The sequence below is a fragment of the Ischnura elegans genome, chromosome 13 (genome assembly GCF_921293095.1).
Source record: "Ischnura elegans chromosome 13, ioIscEleg1.1, whole genome shotgun sequence".
Classification (NCBI taxonomy): Eukaryota; Metazoa; Arthropoda; class Insecta; order Odonata; family Coenagrionidae; genus Ischnura; species Ischnura elegans.
This window is the reverse complement of record NC_060258.1, coordinates 8,543,902-8,556,308: the sequence shown is the minus strand read 5'-3', so window position 1 is coordinate 8,556,308 and position 12,407 is coordinate 8,543,902. Positions and strand designations below refer to the sequence as shown.

The window sequence follows — 12,407 nt, the reverse complement described above, 5'->3', positions numbered from 1 at the left end:
TAACACTTTTATTCACGAAAATTCAACCGTTGACCCAGTAAGATCACCGTCAAGGTCATAAGGGTGGCAAAAAGAATAGGCAACCAACAAAGGTGTCGATCCATGGGTTTTAAAGGGTGCCCAAGTCAATGGTATTGTCCTAATACCCGTATTATCCACTAATTGACCTCCAAGGTTGATACGGAGGTCAGGGGGTCATAGAGGTAAACTTCGGGCCATCGTATGAATATTTCGACAGCATCCTTTATTAGTAGCCTGGGATAATATCTATTTTCTTTCGCAACAAGGAGAAATGCAGCCAAATGAGTGGTGCTAGATCATGCAAAACACTCACGTGCATCGAAGAAGACACGGCAGGGAGGGAAGGCGGCCTCTCTCGCACAACCATTGGCTCATCTGGCTGCCACCGAGCGCCCTCCTCTTCATTGCCGTCGACCCCAGGGGTGCAAAACACAGAACTCCCAGAGCCTCCACCTCTCGGGTCGCAAAAGACATGATCTCCCTCCAGGGGGACACACACGGCCTGAAACAATGGGCCGAGTTGAAAACGTTTGCTGACACTTGACTCATTGTTGAAGTTAACCTTTTTTTTCCAGCCTTTATATCAACTCACCAACCTGTCTGTTTGTTTGTCTGTTTGTCTGGTACAAATCTTGTAACTCAAATTTGACTCACTTCCTGTGAAGCAAAAACGCTGAAATTTTGCACACTTCTTCATTTCCGATGACAATACATGAAAATATAACTTTTCTCTCCAACCCCCCTTTAACCACCCCCCAGTCAACCTATAGCCCCCCAAAACATGTTTTTGATCTAAGAAGTTCCAAATGGTCGATTTTCGTGTTTTGCGACCACAGTAAAAGTTATCCACTTTAGGCATATCCACATAGTAGGCATTTAAAAGCATAGGGGTGGCATTTTGAAACATAGGGGGCTTACCATTCACTGAAAATTTAATAAATATAGTGACTTTTTTAATACGTCACTTTTGGTTTTTCGGGGTCACTGAGTTTTTTTGTTTTGTGTCATATATAAACGTTGCTCATCCCCTGTAATCTAAATATAAAGGCTGGTTTTTAAAAAAAAATTTTTTATAAGAGCTTATTTTCCTTCTATCATCCAAGTATGTAGACACAGGGAATAGGTAGCACGCGAAGACTATTAAACAAATGGTGGAAAGAAGACTAAAGAATGTTTATAATGCAACCTAAGTTTATTAAGCTATTAATTTGATTAATAAATCAGCGAGTTCAATTAACTTATTATCATTTTTAAGAATTATAACTATTTAGTTGAAAATATTTTTCACAGCCTCGGGCGATTCTGAATGAATGTCTTTTACTAAGTCCTATTAAAGGAAAGTCCTATCCTCTTGCGGATAGTATAACAACAAGAGCTTTCAAAATAGGGCAAGAATAGGAACATTTGTGAAAAAATAAGATTACATCAAAGGAGGAAAATATAAAAAATATAGTACTCTGCAAACAAAAAAATTTAATTTCCTCGCGAGTATAGAGTCTATGTGGCCGACTCATGGCCCAATAAAGCGGCATGCTGTTCCAATTAAGCGGAGAATACTCTGGGATATTCCTATCTATTGGGTTCTGTTCTTCAAGATCTGCCCCAATTAAGCAGCTGCCCCAAGTACCCGGTGGACCCATTAAACGGAATCTAATGTACATACTTTAGCAATCTGTTTCCCAGGCATTACTCTGCACAGGAGAATGCATATCTTTCACATTTTATTCAAAAAAGACATGCAGGATTTGGTTGATATTTCATGCAATGTCGTTGCTTAATCCATTTAGTGCTATCCTTCTTCCCGCGGTACAGTCGAAAAATGAGTAGGGTATTTTAATGAAATGTAGCAACTAGGAAAAATAAACATTATACATATAGTTAATTTTTTAGATATCTTTAAGCGGTATTTTTTTAATTAATGAGATTATAATTGGACAATAATCAGAAAAATTTTTATACGTTTACTGATACATAAGTTTTTTTACTTCAATGTCCTCAAATTTAACAACAATAACGTAAAAGCCGATATATCCTCACGCCACACTTTTCAGCCAAGCGGTAAAAGCCGATATATTGGCGCTCCGCACTAAAAGGGATAATAGAAATTATTTTAACGAAATGTTAATTTCAATCAATGAAATTAAGTGTTGAAGTTTATGAATAAGCAAAGGGTTGTCAAGGGTAAGAAAAAGTTGTTGACTAGTTACCAGTGCAGTTGAATGAATAAGTTAAAAGAAACAACAGCATCGTGTACAATAAAGAAGAATAATTGACCTACATTACTTCATGTTTAAATCTATTTAACCCTTTCGCTGCTGTTCAATCTCCGAAAACCTTCTCCTCAAATGCAGAGTAAAGATTAAAATGAGTTTCGTGGTTGCCATGGAGCAGGTACTTCAATAATGGGCGTGGTAAACCCTCCAAAGGGTTGCTAATAAAGAACCCTTTCCTCGACGAGCTCACCCACGCAGGACCGACTCATCGACCCTACCAGCGGGGGTCTACATCTACTGCATCTACGCATCTACATCCGCTCTGACTGCAATTTGAAAATCTATCAATAAATCCATTCATCAAAAAATGATTGTTTGCATCCCACTCCTAACAATCAAGCAATCAAGTATGTCTTTGAACCGTGTTTCTGCGATGAAAAATAACAATTTTGTTAACTTTGATAGAAACGTGGCTAATCCCCGACCCTTTCCTCGATGAGTTGGGTAAAAAGTTGTTGACAAGTTACCATTGCTGATGAATAAATAAGTTACATTACTCATGTTTAAATCTACAGTGAGTCCTCGTTCAACGTCACCCCGTTTAACATCATTTCGCAATAACGTCACGAAAATTTTGAGACCGTCATTCGTTTATCGCACCTTTGCTTCGCGATAACGTCAAGTCTTTTAAAATTCGTGCGAGAAAGAAACGCGAAGCGGCGGGCGTTGCAGGTTGTTCGTTTTGTGGGCGGTAGTACAGTCTGTCTAAATGAAGTGTAAAATGATATGTTTATAGTTAATTGCGATTATGGTTTTAGCAAATTTTTTGCAAAATGAGTTCTTAGGTAGGTGCGCAAGGTTTTACTTGACATAATGGTTTTCAGGAACCTAAAAAGTGATTTCAAGGCATTTTTCCATGTAGAACTCGGAGTTTTTGTCGTCATTTTTTTTGCCGTGTTCACAATAATTTTGTTTCCTGTAATTGCGACGATGTTTCAGAGATGATGATGCCCAGGCGACGCTCGCCCGGGCGCCCACCATAGCGAAGCCGAAAAACAAATGCGGGAAGATATAAAAAATGGAGAAGGATTTACGTCACTGCTGCTATTGTCGTCGATGGAGACAGGAACTCGTATTTATGCGATAGTTTGGCATTCCCATCGCAAAAAATGCCCCAGATATGATACGCTAAAATTTTTTCACGTAGGAATTGTGAGGTCTAGGAGCCGATATTCACTTTTTACATTGTTTCTTATGGGGTATTATGTTTCGATTAACGTCATTTCGTTTATCGTCACATTTTTCAGGAACGGTAAGTGACGTTAAACGAGGACTCAATGTATTTAACCTTTTCACTGATGTTCAATCTCCGAAAACCTTCTCCTCAAATGCAGCGAAAAGATTAAAATGTGTTTTGTGGGCCCATGGAGCAGGTACTTCAATAATGGGCGTGGTAAACCCTCCAAAGGGTCCCTAATCCGGGACCCTATCCTCGACGAGTTCACCCACGCAGGACCATCTCATCGACCCTACCATCCTCCCTCCCCAAAAGTGACCGCTCTGACTGCAATTTGAAAATCTATCAATCAATCCAATCATCAAAAAATGATTGTTTGCATCCCACTCCTAACAATCAAGCAATCAAGTACGTCTTTGAACTGAGTTTCTGCGATGAGAAATAACAATTTCACTAACTTTGCTAAAAACGTGGCTGCGGACCACAGGAAATAGGCCATTATATGTACATAGCAAAGTTATCAAAATCGTTACTTCTCATCGCAGAAACGCGGTTCAAATACATACTTAATTGCTTGATTGGCAGGAGTGCGATGCAAACCATCATTTTTTGATGATCAGATTGATTGGTTGATTTTCAAAATGCAGTCAGAGCGGTCACTTTTGGGGTGGGAGGCTCTCAGAGGGTCAAAGAGAGGGGCCAGCGAGGGTGAGCTCGTCAAGGAAAGGGTGTTGGATTAGGGACCCTTTGAAGTGCTTTGCATGGCAGGGGGGAAGAAAAACTACGTCCACAGCAGTGAAAGGGTTAATGCCATGTTCATGGTGCCCAGCTGTTCAAAGCAGAAAAATCTACATCTACATAATACCCCGCAAACCACCTAAAAGGCATGCTGCAGGTGGTGTTAGGACACCAGCCATATACACATAAAAAAATGAAGTGCTCAAACGAAGTTGGGACTAGCGTTTATTAAAGTCCTTTATGGTTCGGGGGAAAAACGAATTCCCATATCTATCTGTTCGGCACAACATCTCTCTTGATTTATCGCTTCTATCAGACCTGGAAATACCTACATCTACATAATACCCTGCAAGCCGCCTAAAAGGCGTGTGGCAGGGGGTGTTAGGACACCAGCCGTTTACAGCTAAAAAAAAAAAATTAAGTGCTCAAACGAATATAGTCTGAGGTTTCTGCCTGGCCCTCCGCCCCGAGGTGCCCGCGCCCCCCCCCCCCCCTCATCCTCCTCGACAGCCGACACCATGAGGCATCCAGGGGTAGGTGACCGGACCGAGCGACTGGAGCCTTGGAACCCAGCGGAGAGGGTGCCAGGGGCCTTCCCACCATCCCCTTGGAGGAAGACATTAAGGACAATTAGTGTATTTGTCATACTCCTCTCTAACTCCATTCTCAGTTTTCCCAAGCCCCATGACAGTACACCCTCCCTCCATCCCCTTCCCCCGCCTACCGCCCACCACCCCCTCCTACCTTCCTATTTAAGCGTAGCGCACTTGATATTTTTGTACCTGATGATGCTGAAAAGCGAAACCGGTAGTATTAATAAATGTAAAATTGTGGAAATTGCTCCTGCTTTTTCATTTTCATTGCTCAAACGAAGTTGGGACTAGCGTTTATTAAAGTCCTTTATGGTTCGGGGGAAAAACGAATTCGCATATCTATCCGTTCGGCAAAACATCTCTCTTAATTTATCGCTTCTATCGGACCTGGAAATATAGTGTGGCTCTAATATTATGTTTTCTGTGTCGCTCTTAAAGATACCCATTCTCAATTGTTCAAGCAGTCTAAGCCTAGCGCACAGCCTCAGAGTATGACGTGCCCAGGTTCCGACCATGCATGCTCTGCAACCGCAGAAAGACGAAAATTTTTCTTTTCAGTTGCGTCAAGATGTTCATTTATTCTGCATTTGAGGGATCTAGATGTTTGCCCGATGTATGATAGACCACAGGAACACGCTACTTCATACAGTGCGTCATAAATATCGGATGGGTGATGAACTTTTTCACTCCTGAGGAGGTCAGAGGTCTTCTTCACATTTTTAAATCTCATCAGAACAACATGATTGGCAAAAACTCTTTCGATTCTCTCCAGAGTTACTGCGACGTTAAGGCAAGAGAGCATGTGCCTTTGCCTCTTGCTGGTCTTCCTTTGCAGCGTCCAAGGCCACATCTCCTTCCTCTTCTTCCTTACGCGCAATTTTCTGAATCAGTTCCCGATCGTAGCCATTTTCTTGGAGCGTGGTAAGGAGGGTGTTGTTTCTCTCTAGCAAGCGAATCTGCATCCGAGATGGCATTTGCCCTTTGATACAGTGAGTCCTCGTTCTACGTCACCCCGTTTAACGTCATTTCGCGATAACGTCACAAAAATTTCGAGATCGTCATTTGTTTATCGCACCTTCACTTTGCGATAACGTCAAGTCTTTTAAATTTCGCGTGAGAAAAACGGCGAAGCGGCGGGTGTTGCAGGTGGTTCGTTTTGTGGGCGGTAATACAGTCAGTCTAAAGGAAGTGTAAAATGGTGTGTTTATTGTTAATTGCGATTACAGTTTTAGCAAATTTTCTGCAAAATGAATTCTTTGGTAGGTGCGCAAGGTTTTACTTGACATATTGGTATTCAGGAACCTAAAAAGTGATTTCAAGGCATTTTTCCGTGTAGAACTCGGAGATTTTGTCGTCACTTTCTTGCCAAGTTCACAATAATTTTGGTTTCTGTAACTGCGACGATGTTTCAGCGACGATGATGCTCAGTCGACGAAAGCAAATGCCAGAAGATACAAAAATGGAGAAGGATTTACAGTGCAACCTCGATATAACGACACCCCACGGTGCACTAATAAACACTCGCTATAGCGAATTGTCGCTTTACCGGAGGTGTAGCAAATAATAGCCAATATACCTGTTGCGAACAGATATACAGGAACAGGAATGGTGCGGCGACAGATAAACATCTATCCGATAAACGTAAGCATAAATCCAGACGAAAGGCGATGTTTTTTTGCATCACTAAATTTCCTTACTCAAACAACGACTAACTATTCAAACAATTTATAAGCGCCGCACTGAATAAAAATCTTGGAAAGCATTGTTTCGTCAATCATTATGCCAATTCACAACCGACGAAGCCATTTTTCTAAGCACTTAATTAGTTCATTTACGTGATCATTCTATTATTTTGGTATTTTCCACTGAAAATTCAAAAATTAACTGATGAAACAGTATCGCGGTTATTTAATGCCTCAAATGTTTCCATTGGTGTATGTTTATTGTTTCTGTACGTTAAGCGGCAGTGAAGTGAAATAACGCATTACATTTGTTTCTACAGGCGAAAACGGTGGAAGGTTGTATAATGCTGCCGCCTTGGAAGACTTTTTTCTATCAGATAATGTAATATCTTCATCATCTACGGTAAAAAGTTTGCTAAGCTTGAAAAATGATGTGATTAAAATTGCCGTTGTTGAAAAAAAGTTTCTTTTTGAGTGTTACGCTCGCGACGTATTTTAAATGACACACCGAGTTTACCACGGCACTGCAAACGAGAGTTAGTTGTTCTGTGAGTTCTTCCAGCGGCCACCAGGGGATGCTCGGCTACCCACGTGACAAAAGAGAGCGCCAGTACGACTCCGACCACTGACGCGAATAGTTCACCCTAGTAAATCCGCAACGGAGAATAAATACGTCCATCCGGACAATTCACGCTGAGTATCATTGCTTCGTACATCCTACATCATCGCTAAGGCGCACTACCTACCTTTAGAGGCATCATTGCAAGAAATACCTCATACTGCAAGGGTTTTTTCGGGGAGTTGTATGTAAAAAAAGTTCTGTTTCGTCTATGTTATATGACGCGGGGAATACTTCTAAAGATACTTATGATCGGAGTCCTTTCTTCCTCGACTTCGGGTTTACACCGCAGGCATCACCAGCAATTATGAGGGGAGATAACGCTTTGGTGCTTCGCATTAGTATAATCAACCTTCCGCACTCTTAAAATTCTCGATTCGCAATCTATCCTTGAAATAATCCGCTTTAGGCTTGGGCGTAGCCTCTTTCTCAGAAGTTCCCGCAGATTTGAATGGGCAAAACCACCCGAACAAATCTCCTTATAACTCTTCATCGTCTGCATTCCTTGGGCGCTTTTGTTTTTTTTTTTTTCAGAGCGAATAGCAAGATCAATTAATTTCCACACTCTCATATTACTCCTTTATTTTTATTTTCTCGCTTAGACGTGTTTGGTGTTTTTTTGGCCATGGTGACTGCCTGCCATCAAATGCTTTCTATTCACGCAACTCACGAACGTGCGGGTATGCTACCGACTGCTTTCTGCCGCCCGAGGAACAAAAGAAGATGAAGCATTCGCGAATGCTAATGCCACAATATTTTCACCAAAATTAACTACTTATTTATCGAACGACACTTTACCACATAAATTTGAGACTGAGCACTCCATCAACTTCATTTCTAACAGATCGCTAGCAATTACAGAGGTTAAGGAGTCTTGATGAAAGTCTTCCGGCGGTGAAACCCTCGCTATGGCGAGAGCCAACACCAAAAGGGTCTCGTAAAAACGAATTTTTTAACACGCTTATTATAGGGTCAATTGAGGGTGCATCGGCTATCTCTCGTTATAGCGGGAGTGTCGCTATAGCCCGTACTCGCTTTAACGAGGTTCCACTGTACGTCAGTGCTGCTATTGTTGTCGATGAAGACAGGAACTCGTATTTATGCCATAGTTAGGCATTCCCATCGTGAAAAATGCCCCAGATAAGATACGCTAAAATTTTTTTGCGCAGGAATTGTGAGGTCCAGGAGCCGATATTCAATTTTTACATTGTTTCTTATGGGATATTATGTTTCCATTAACATCATTTCGTTAATCGTCACATTTTTCAGGAACGATAAGTGACGTTAAAAGAGGACTCATAGGGAGTATAGGGTTTAAAAGACTGATGCTTTTCGACTAGGATGATGGTGTGATTTGGCAATCAAATAGCGATCGGTATGCGTTTTCTTAAGATAAACTGAATGTCCCAACGTGCCATCTGATTTCTTCTTGACGAGAACGTCCAAGAAGGGAAGTTGGTTATTTTCTTCCATTTCCATAGTGAACTGAATGGTACTATTTTGGCTATTAAGGTGTTCAAGGAATCACTTCAGTTCATCTGTTCCGTGAGGCCATATGACCAAGGCCTCTTGCCATGCGTTGCAGTTCTCGATAGAATCTCCAGAGTTCTCGCCGAACATGACCAAACATGATTTTCATTTCAACCAGGTATTACACATAGCAGTAGGACTACGAGTACAATAATGTTATCAATGCTAGAGAGATCGCGATTGGGAGAAGAAAGCTGTTAATGATTCGGGAAAGCAATCTAAAATAACAGAAAATGTGCATAGATAATAATATATTGTTTGTAGTGATGGGTCGGTTCGATTCCTCGATTCTTCGATTCCTCGATTCTCGACCAAGAATCGGAATCGAAAACGAGTACTTGCCGAGGTGAAAAATCGATTCCGATTCCAGTAGTACTTCAAACAACAAAATATACGACCGCGTTTCCAACAGTCATTTGAATTTTCGTGCCACGTAATCGTAATGACAAAACAAATCTTCTTGGGATGTGCGAGTACTCGAAAATTCAAGTCGATCGAGTAGTTGGTACTCGACTCGAGCGTTTCGAATAGCATTACGAATGTCGAGTCGAGTAGTTAAGGTTACAGAGCTTTCGAGGCTAATAGGTCCAGCAATATGCCGGCAGGAAGCGCTATCATGAAACTCATGTAATAATGCAGTTTTAAAGCCGATAAGTCATTCTAATGCCTTGGCCAGGTAGTTTCAGCTTGCCAAATACACTATAGTTGTCGACGTGGGCGCCGAATACCTTTACGCGTTTCCGCCTGCCGCGGCGGCCGATCGTCTTCCTACCCGGCGCACACTAGTCTGAAATCGGAAAAAGCTGGAATAAAGTCCAAAATGACCTTTTTGGGGATAGAGACTTGAAACTCAGCGTAAATACTCATAAATCATTACCAGATATAGATTTATATGCCATTTTACATATATACGAACCTTTAGTGAGATACTGAGGCCCAAACATGACCAATTTTTCGATGCCACGCGAGATATCGTTTTTCCTCAAAAAATCTTTGAATTTATCCAATTGGTTTTGCGTTGGCATGAGTTTTATGGAATAAAAAACGCAATATTCCTTTGATCTGGTTCTTTGCCTATACTTTCAATGACTTTTGAAGATTTTGGCTCTCATCTGTCTGGTTTTACGACGCAAAATGGCCGACCCCTTTTTCACGTGAAATTTGACATAAAGTAGACATTATCTTTCGTTTACGAAAAATATAACTCGGAAAATTTGAACCACAATATAGAGTAGAGATTTCTAAAGAGTACTAATAAGAAATCTAGGAAAAAAAGTCTGCGACAAAGGAAATAAGAGCGATTTTTCAATCGCACGTCAAGGCTCAGCTACACGCCGCGGAACTCTAAGGCTCGGTAACTGAGGCCGATTTTTCAAGTTTTTTAAAACATTAGTCTTGAAAATCGTCATTTTAAGCATGGATAATCGTCTTCATTGACTTAAAACACTAAACTGAGGATGTTAAAAAGAATTATGTATAGATCGACTAGAACATTTAGCGCATTACTCGAGTGAAAATACTAAGGATTGGATATTTTTCGAAACTATCCCACGCATAAGAAATATGCCTCGGGTATTGAAGTAAGTGAAGAGATTAAGTCAGCATGCTTAAGAGAGAGAAAAATGAACTGTTTCGATGAAAGGCAACAACCGATACCCTTTTTCCCTTTCCACCTTCGCCGAGGTGAGTCGCGCGGAAGGGGAAGTTTTGACACCACAAGGCTCTTTTAGCCTTTTTTATTACTGCGACCGTCCGATGTGATATTCATTTGTAGCGTTTAGTTTCTTTCTTGAACTTAAAAAAACAAGAGTTTTTAAGGTTGATTAAACGACGTGAGAAGTATAGATTTTTTGGCTCTACAAAACTAAAGCTAAGTTCTTTAGTCCATTCGCTTAGTCACTTAAGTTCGATGAGGACTCAAGATCCATAAAGATGGATGATATAGTTTTTAATAAAAATTCCAGTTTCCGAAATCTTGCAATTTTGGTAGGAAAGTACTTGCCCAGTCACACAAGTGTGTATCAAAAGGCAATATTCTGCAGGAGGTAATACTGGAACATGGAGACATCAAAACCTGCTGGCTGAGCATGAGCATGCTGGTTTTTCTGCTTGAGAATTTGAAAGGGCCAAATATTACATGATTCATCTACATAGTATTTAATCTTTATTACAGCTATGAAAATTTCTGTACTCAGGGCTCTCCCTTGTAGTTTGGATACATATATATGGTCGACATATTATGAGTGCCAATATTTTAAAGTAATACCTATCATATAATACCACTTTTCAGGTATTTTCTGTTTTGAAATTTAGCTATTATATTTCAATTACATAGTGATGATATGAAAGATGCTTTTGTCAACTGACTCTTTCACAGAGTAATATTTTTAAAAGTGGTTTTCTTGTTGCCTGGAATTAAGTGATATTTTTCTTGGAGCCTATGGCATCAGAATCGATGGAATCGGTATCGGTAGAATCGGATTCGATATGTCAGAATCGGAATCGGGATCGGAATCGATAAAATTTTGGAATCGACCCATCACTAATTGTTTGTTTTACGTAACTTATGAAAATTACAAGAAACGCAAAGCGAATGTTTGGGTTATCCGTGTTTCCTGATTATCTGTTAGGGTGGTGCGAAAAAACTCAAGTTACAAATTTCGTGTCACTATAGCACGCAAAAGAAGCGATACGTTAGTACAAGAAAAACAAAAAAATAATAGGGTAGTTTCCTTCATCAAAGAAAATGAAAGGCATTGATTGCAATTCGTTACCCATCATTACTGTATTCATAATATACAATTCATTTAATTTTAGAAATACCGGTTTAGACGAATGGCAATGGTCCATTTTTATCCTCATTTGAAAAAGGCCAGATAGGCGCCCATGTGATGCCACTACACGTGATGTCACAGGGACCTAGTTTCTATACGAGAAGATAGGAGTTATACATCATCTTAGGTTACCAATGCATGCATGAGGCGCAGAACTCAGGGAAACATGTCTTAATAATCACTTATTAAAACTGGCTAAGGTCGGAAAGTTTTCTTCATTTGATAAGGTATTAATATAATCCTTATTTAAGCCAAGTGCCACCAGCCAGCAGGGTACTCAGCTACCCGCTAGCAGCCTGCGTCGTGTCAGCGCTAAGCTCGCCTCAAGGTCACCTCACAGGGTGGCAGCGGGAACGAGAAATACGCCACATGGAGAGATTTCCCGGCATTCATACTTAGGCGTCGCGTTTTCGCGCGCTTGAAAATTTTCACTTTTCATTCAATCGCGAAAAATAGATATCCTCATTTAAAAATCTAAAAGCGTGAAATACGTATTCCAGGAGTAATAATCTTTCGATTTAGGCAATAAAAAAATAATAGGAAACCACCCTATTATATCCCACACAGGTAAATATTGATATCAGCACTTTTTGCCAGTGATAGGGTCGTACAGATGAGGACCTCAAACCTGGACAGCTTGGGACCAAAGGGTTTCTGGATTTCTGATCTTCAGCACACGGAAAAAGTGGTACACTTTCTTCCTTTTAGAATTAATGCAATGTGCCCCATTTAGTATCATACCGGCACTTTAAAGCTACTAGGCTTTGACTTTGACTGCAGACTACTATGGGACTGTCATACTTCCTCTAGTACAGTGAGTCCTCGTTTAACGTCACTTACCGTTCCTGAAAAATGTGACGATAAACGAAATGACGTTAATCGAAGCATAATATCCCATAAGAAACAATGTTAAAAGTGAATATCGGCTCCTAGACCTCAC

The 12,407-nt window shown here is 40.5% G+C and overlaps 1 protein-coding gene across 2 annotated transcripts in view; it reads right to left on the bottom strand.

Annotated features, from left to right (window-relative positions):
• The window catches only part of LOC124170152, a 95,743-nt gene that overhangs the window by 55,836 nt on the left and 27,500 nt on the right, over positions 1-12,407 (bottom strand). The window contains exon 4 of one of the 2 annotated variants that reach the window (XM_046548846.1): positions 335-523. The exons of the other annotated variant lie outside the window; for it this stretch is intronic. Coding sequence (XP_046404802.1) covers positions 335-523 — 189 coding nt within the window. The remainder of the gene's footprint in view (positions 1-334; positions 524-12,407) is intronic. 2 annotated transcript variants of the gene reach the window in all.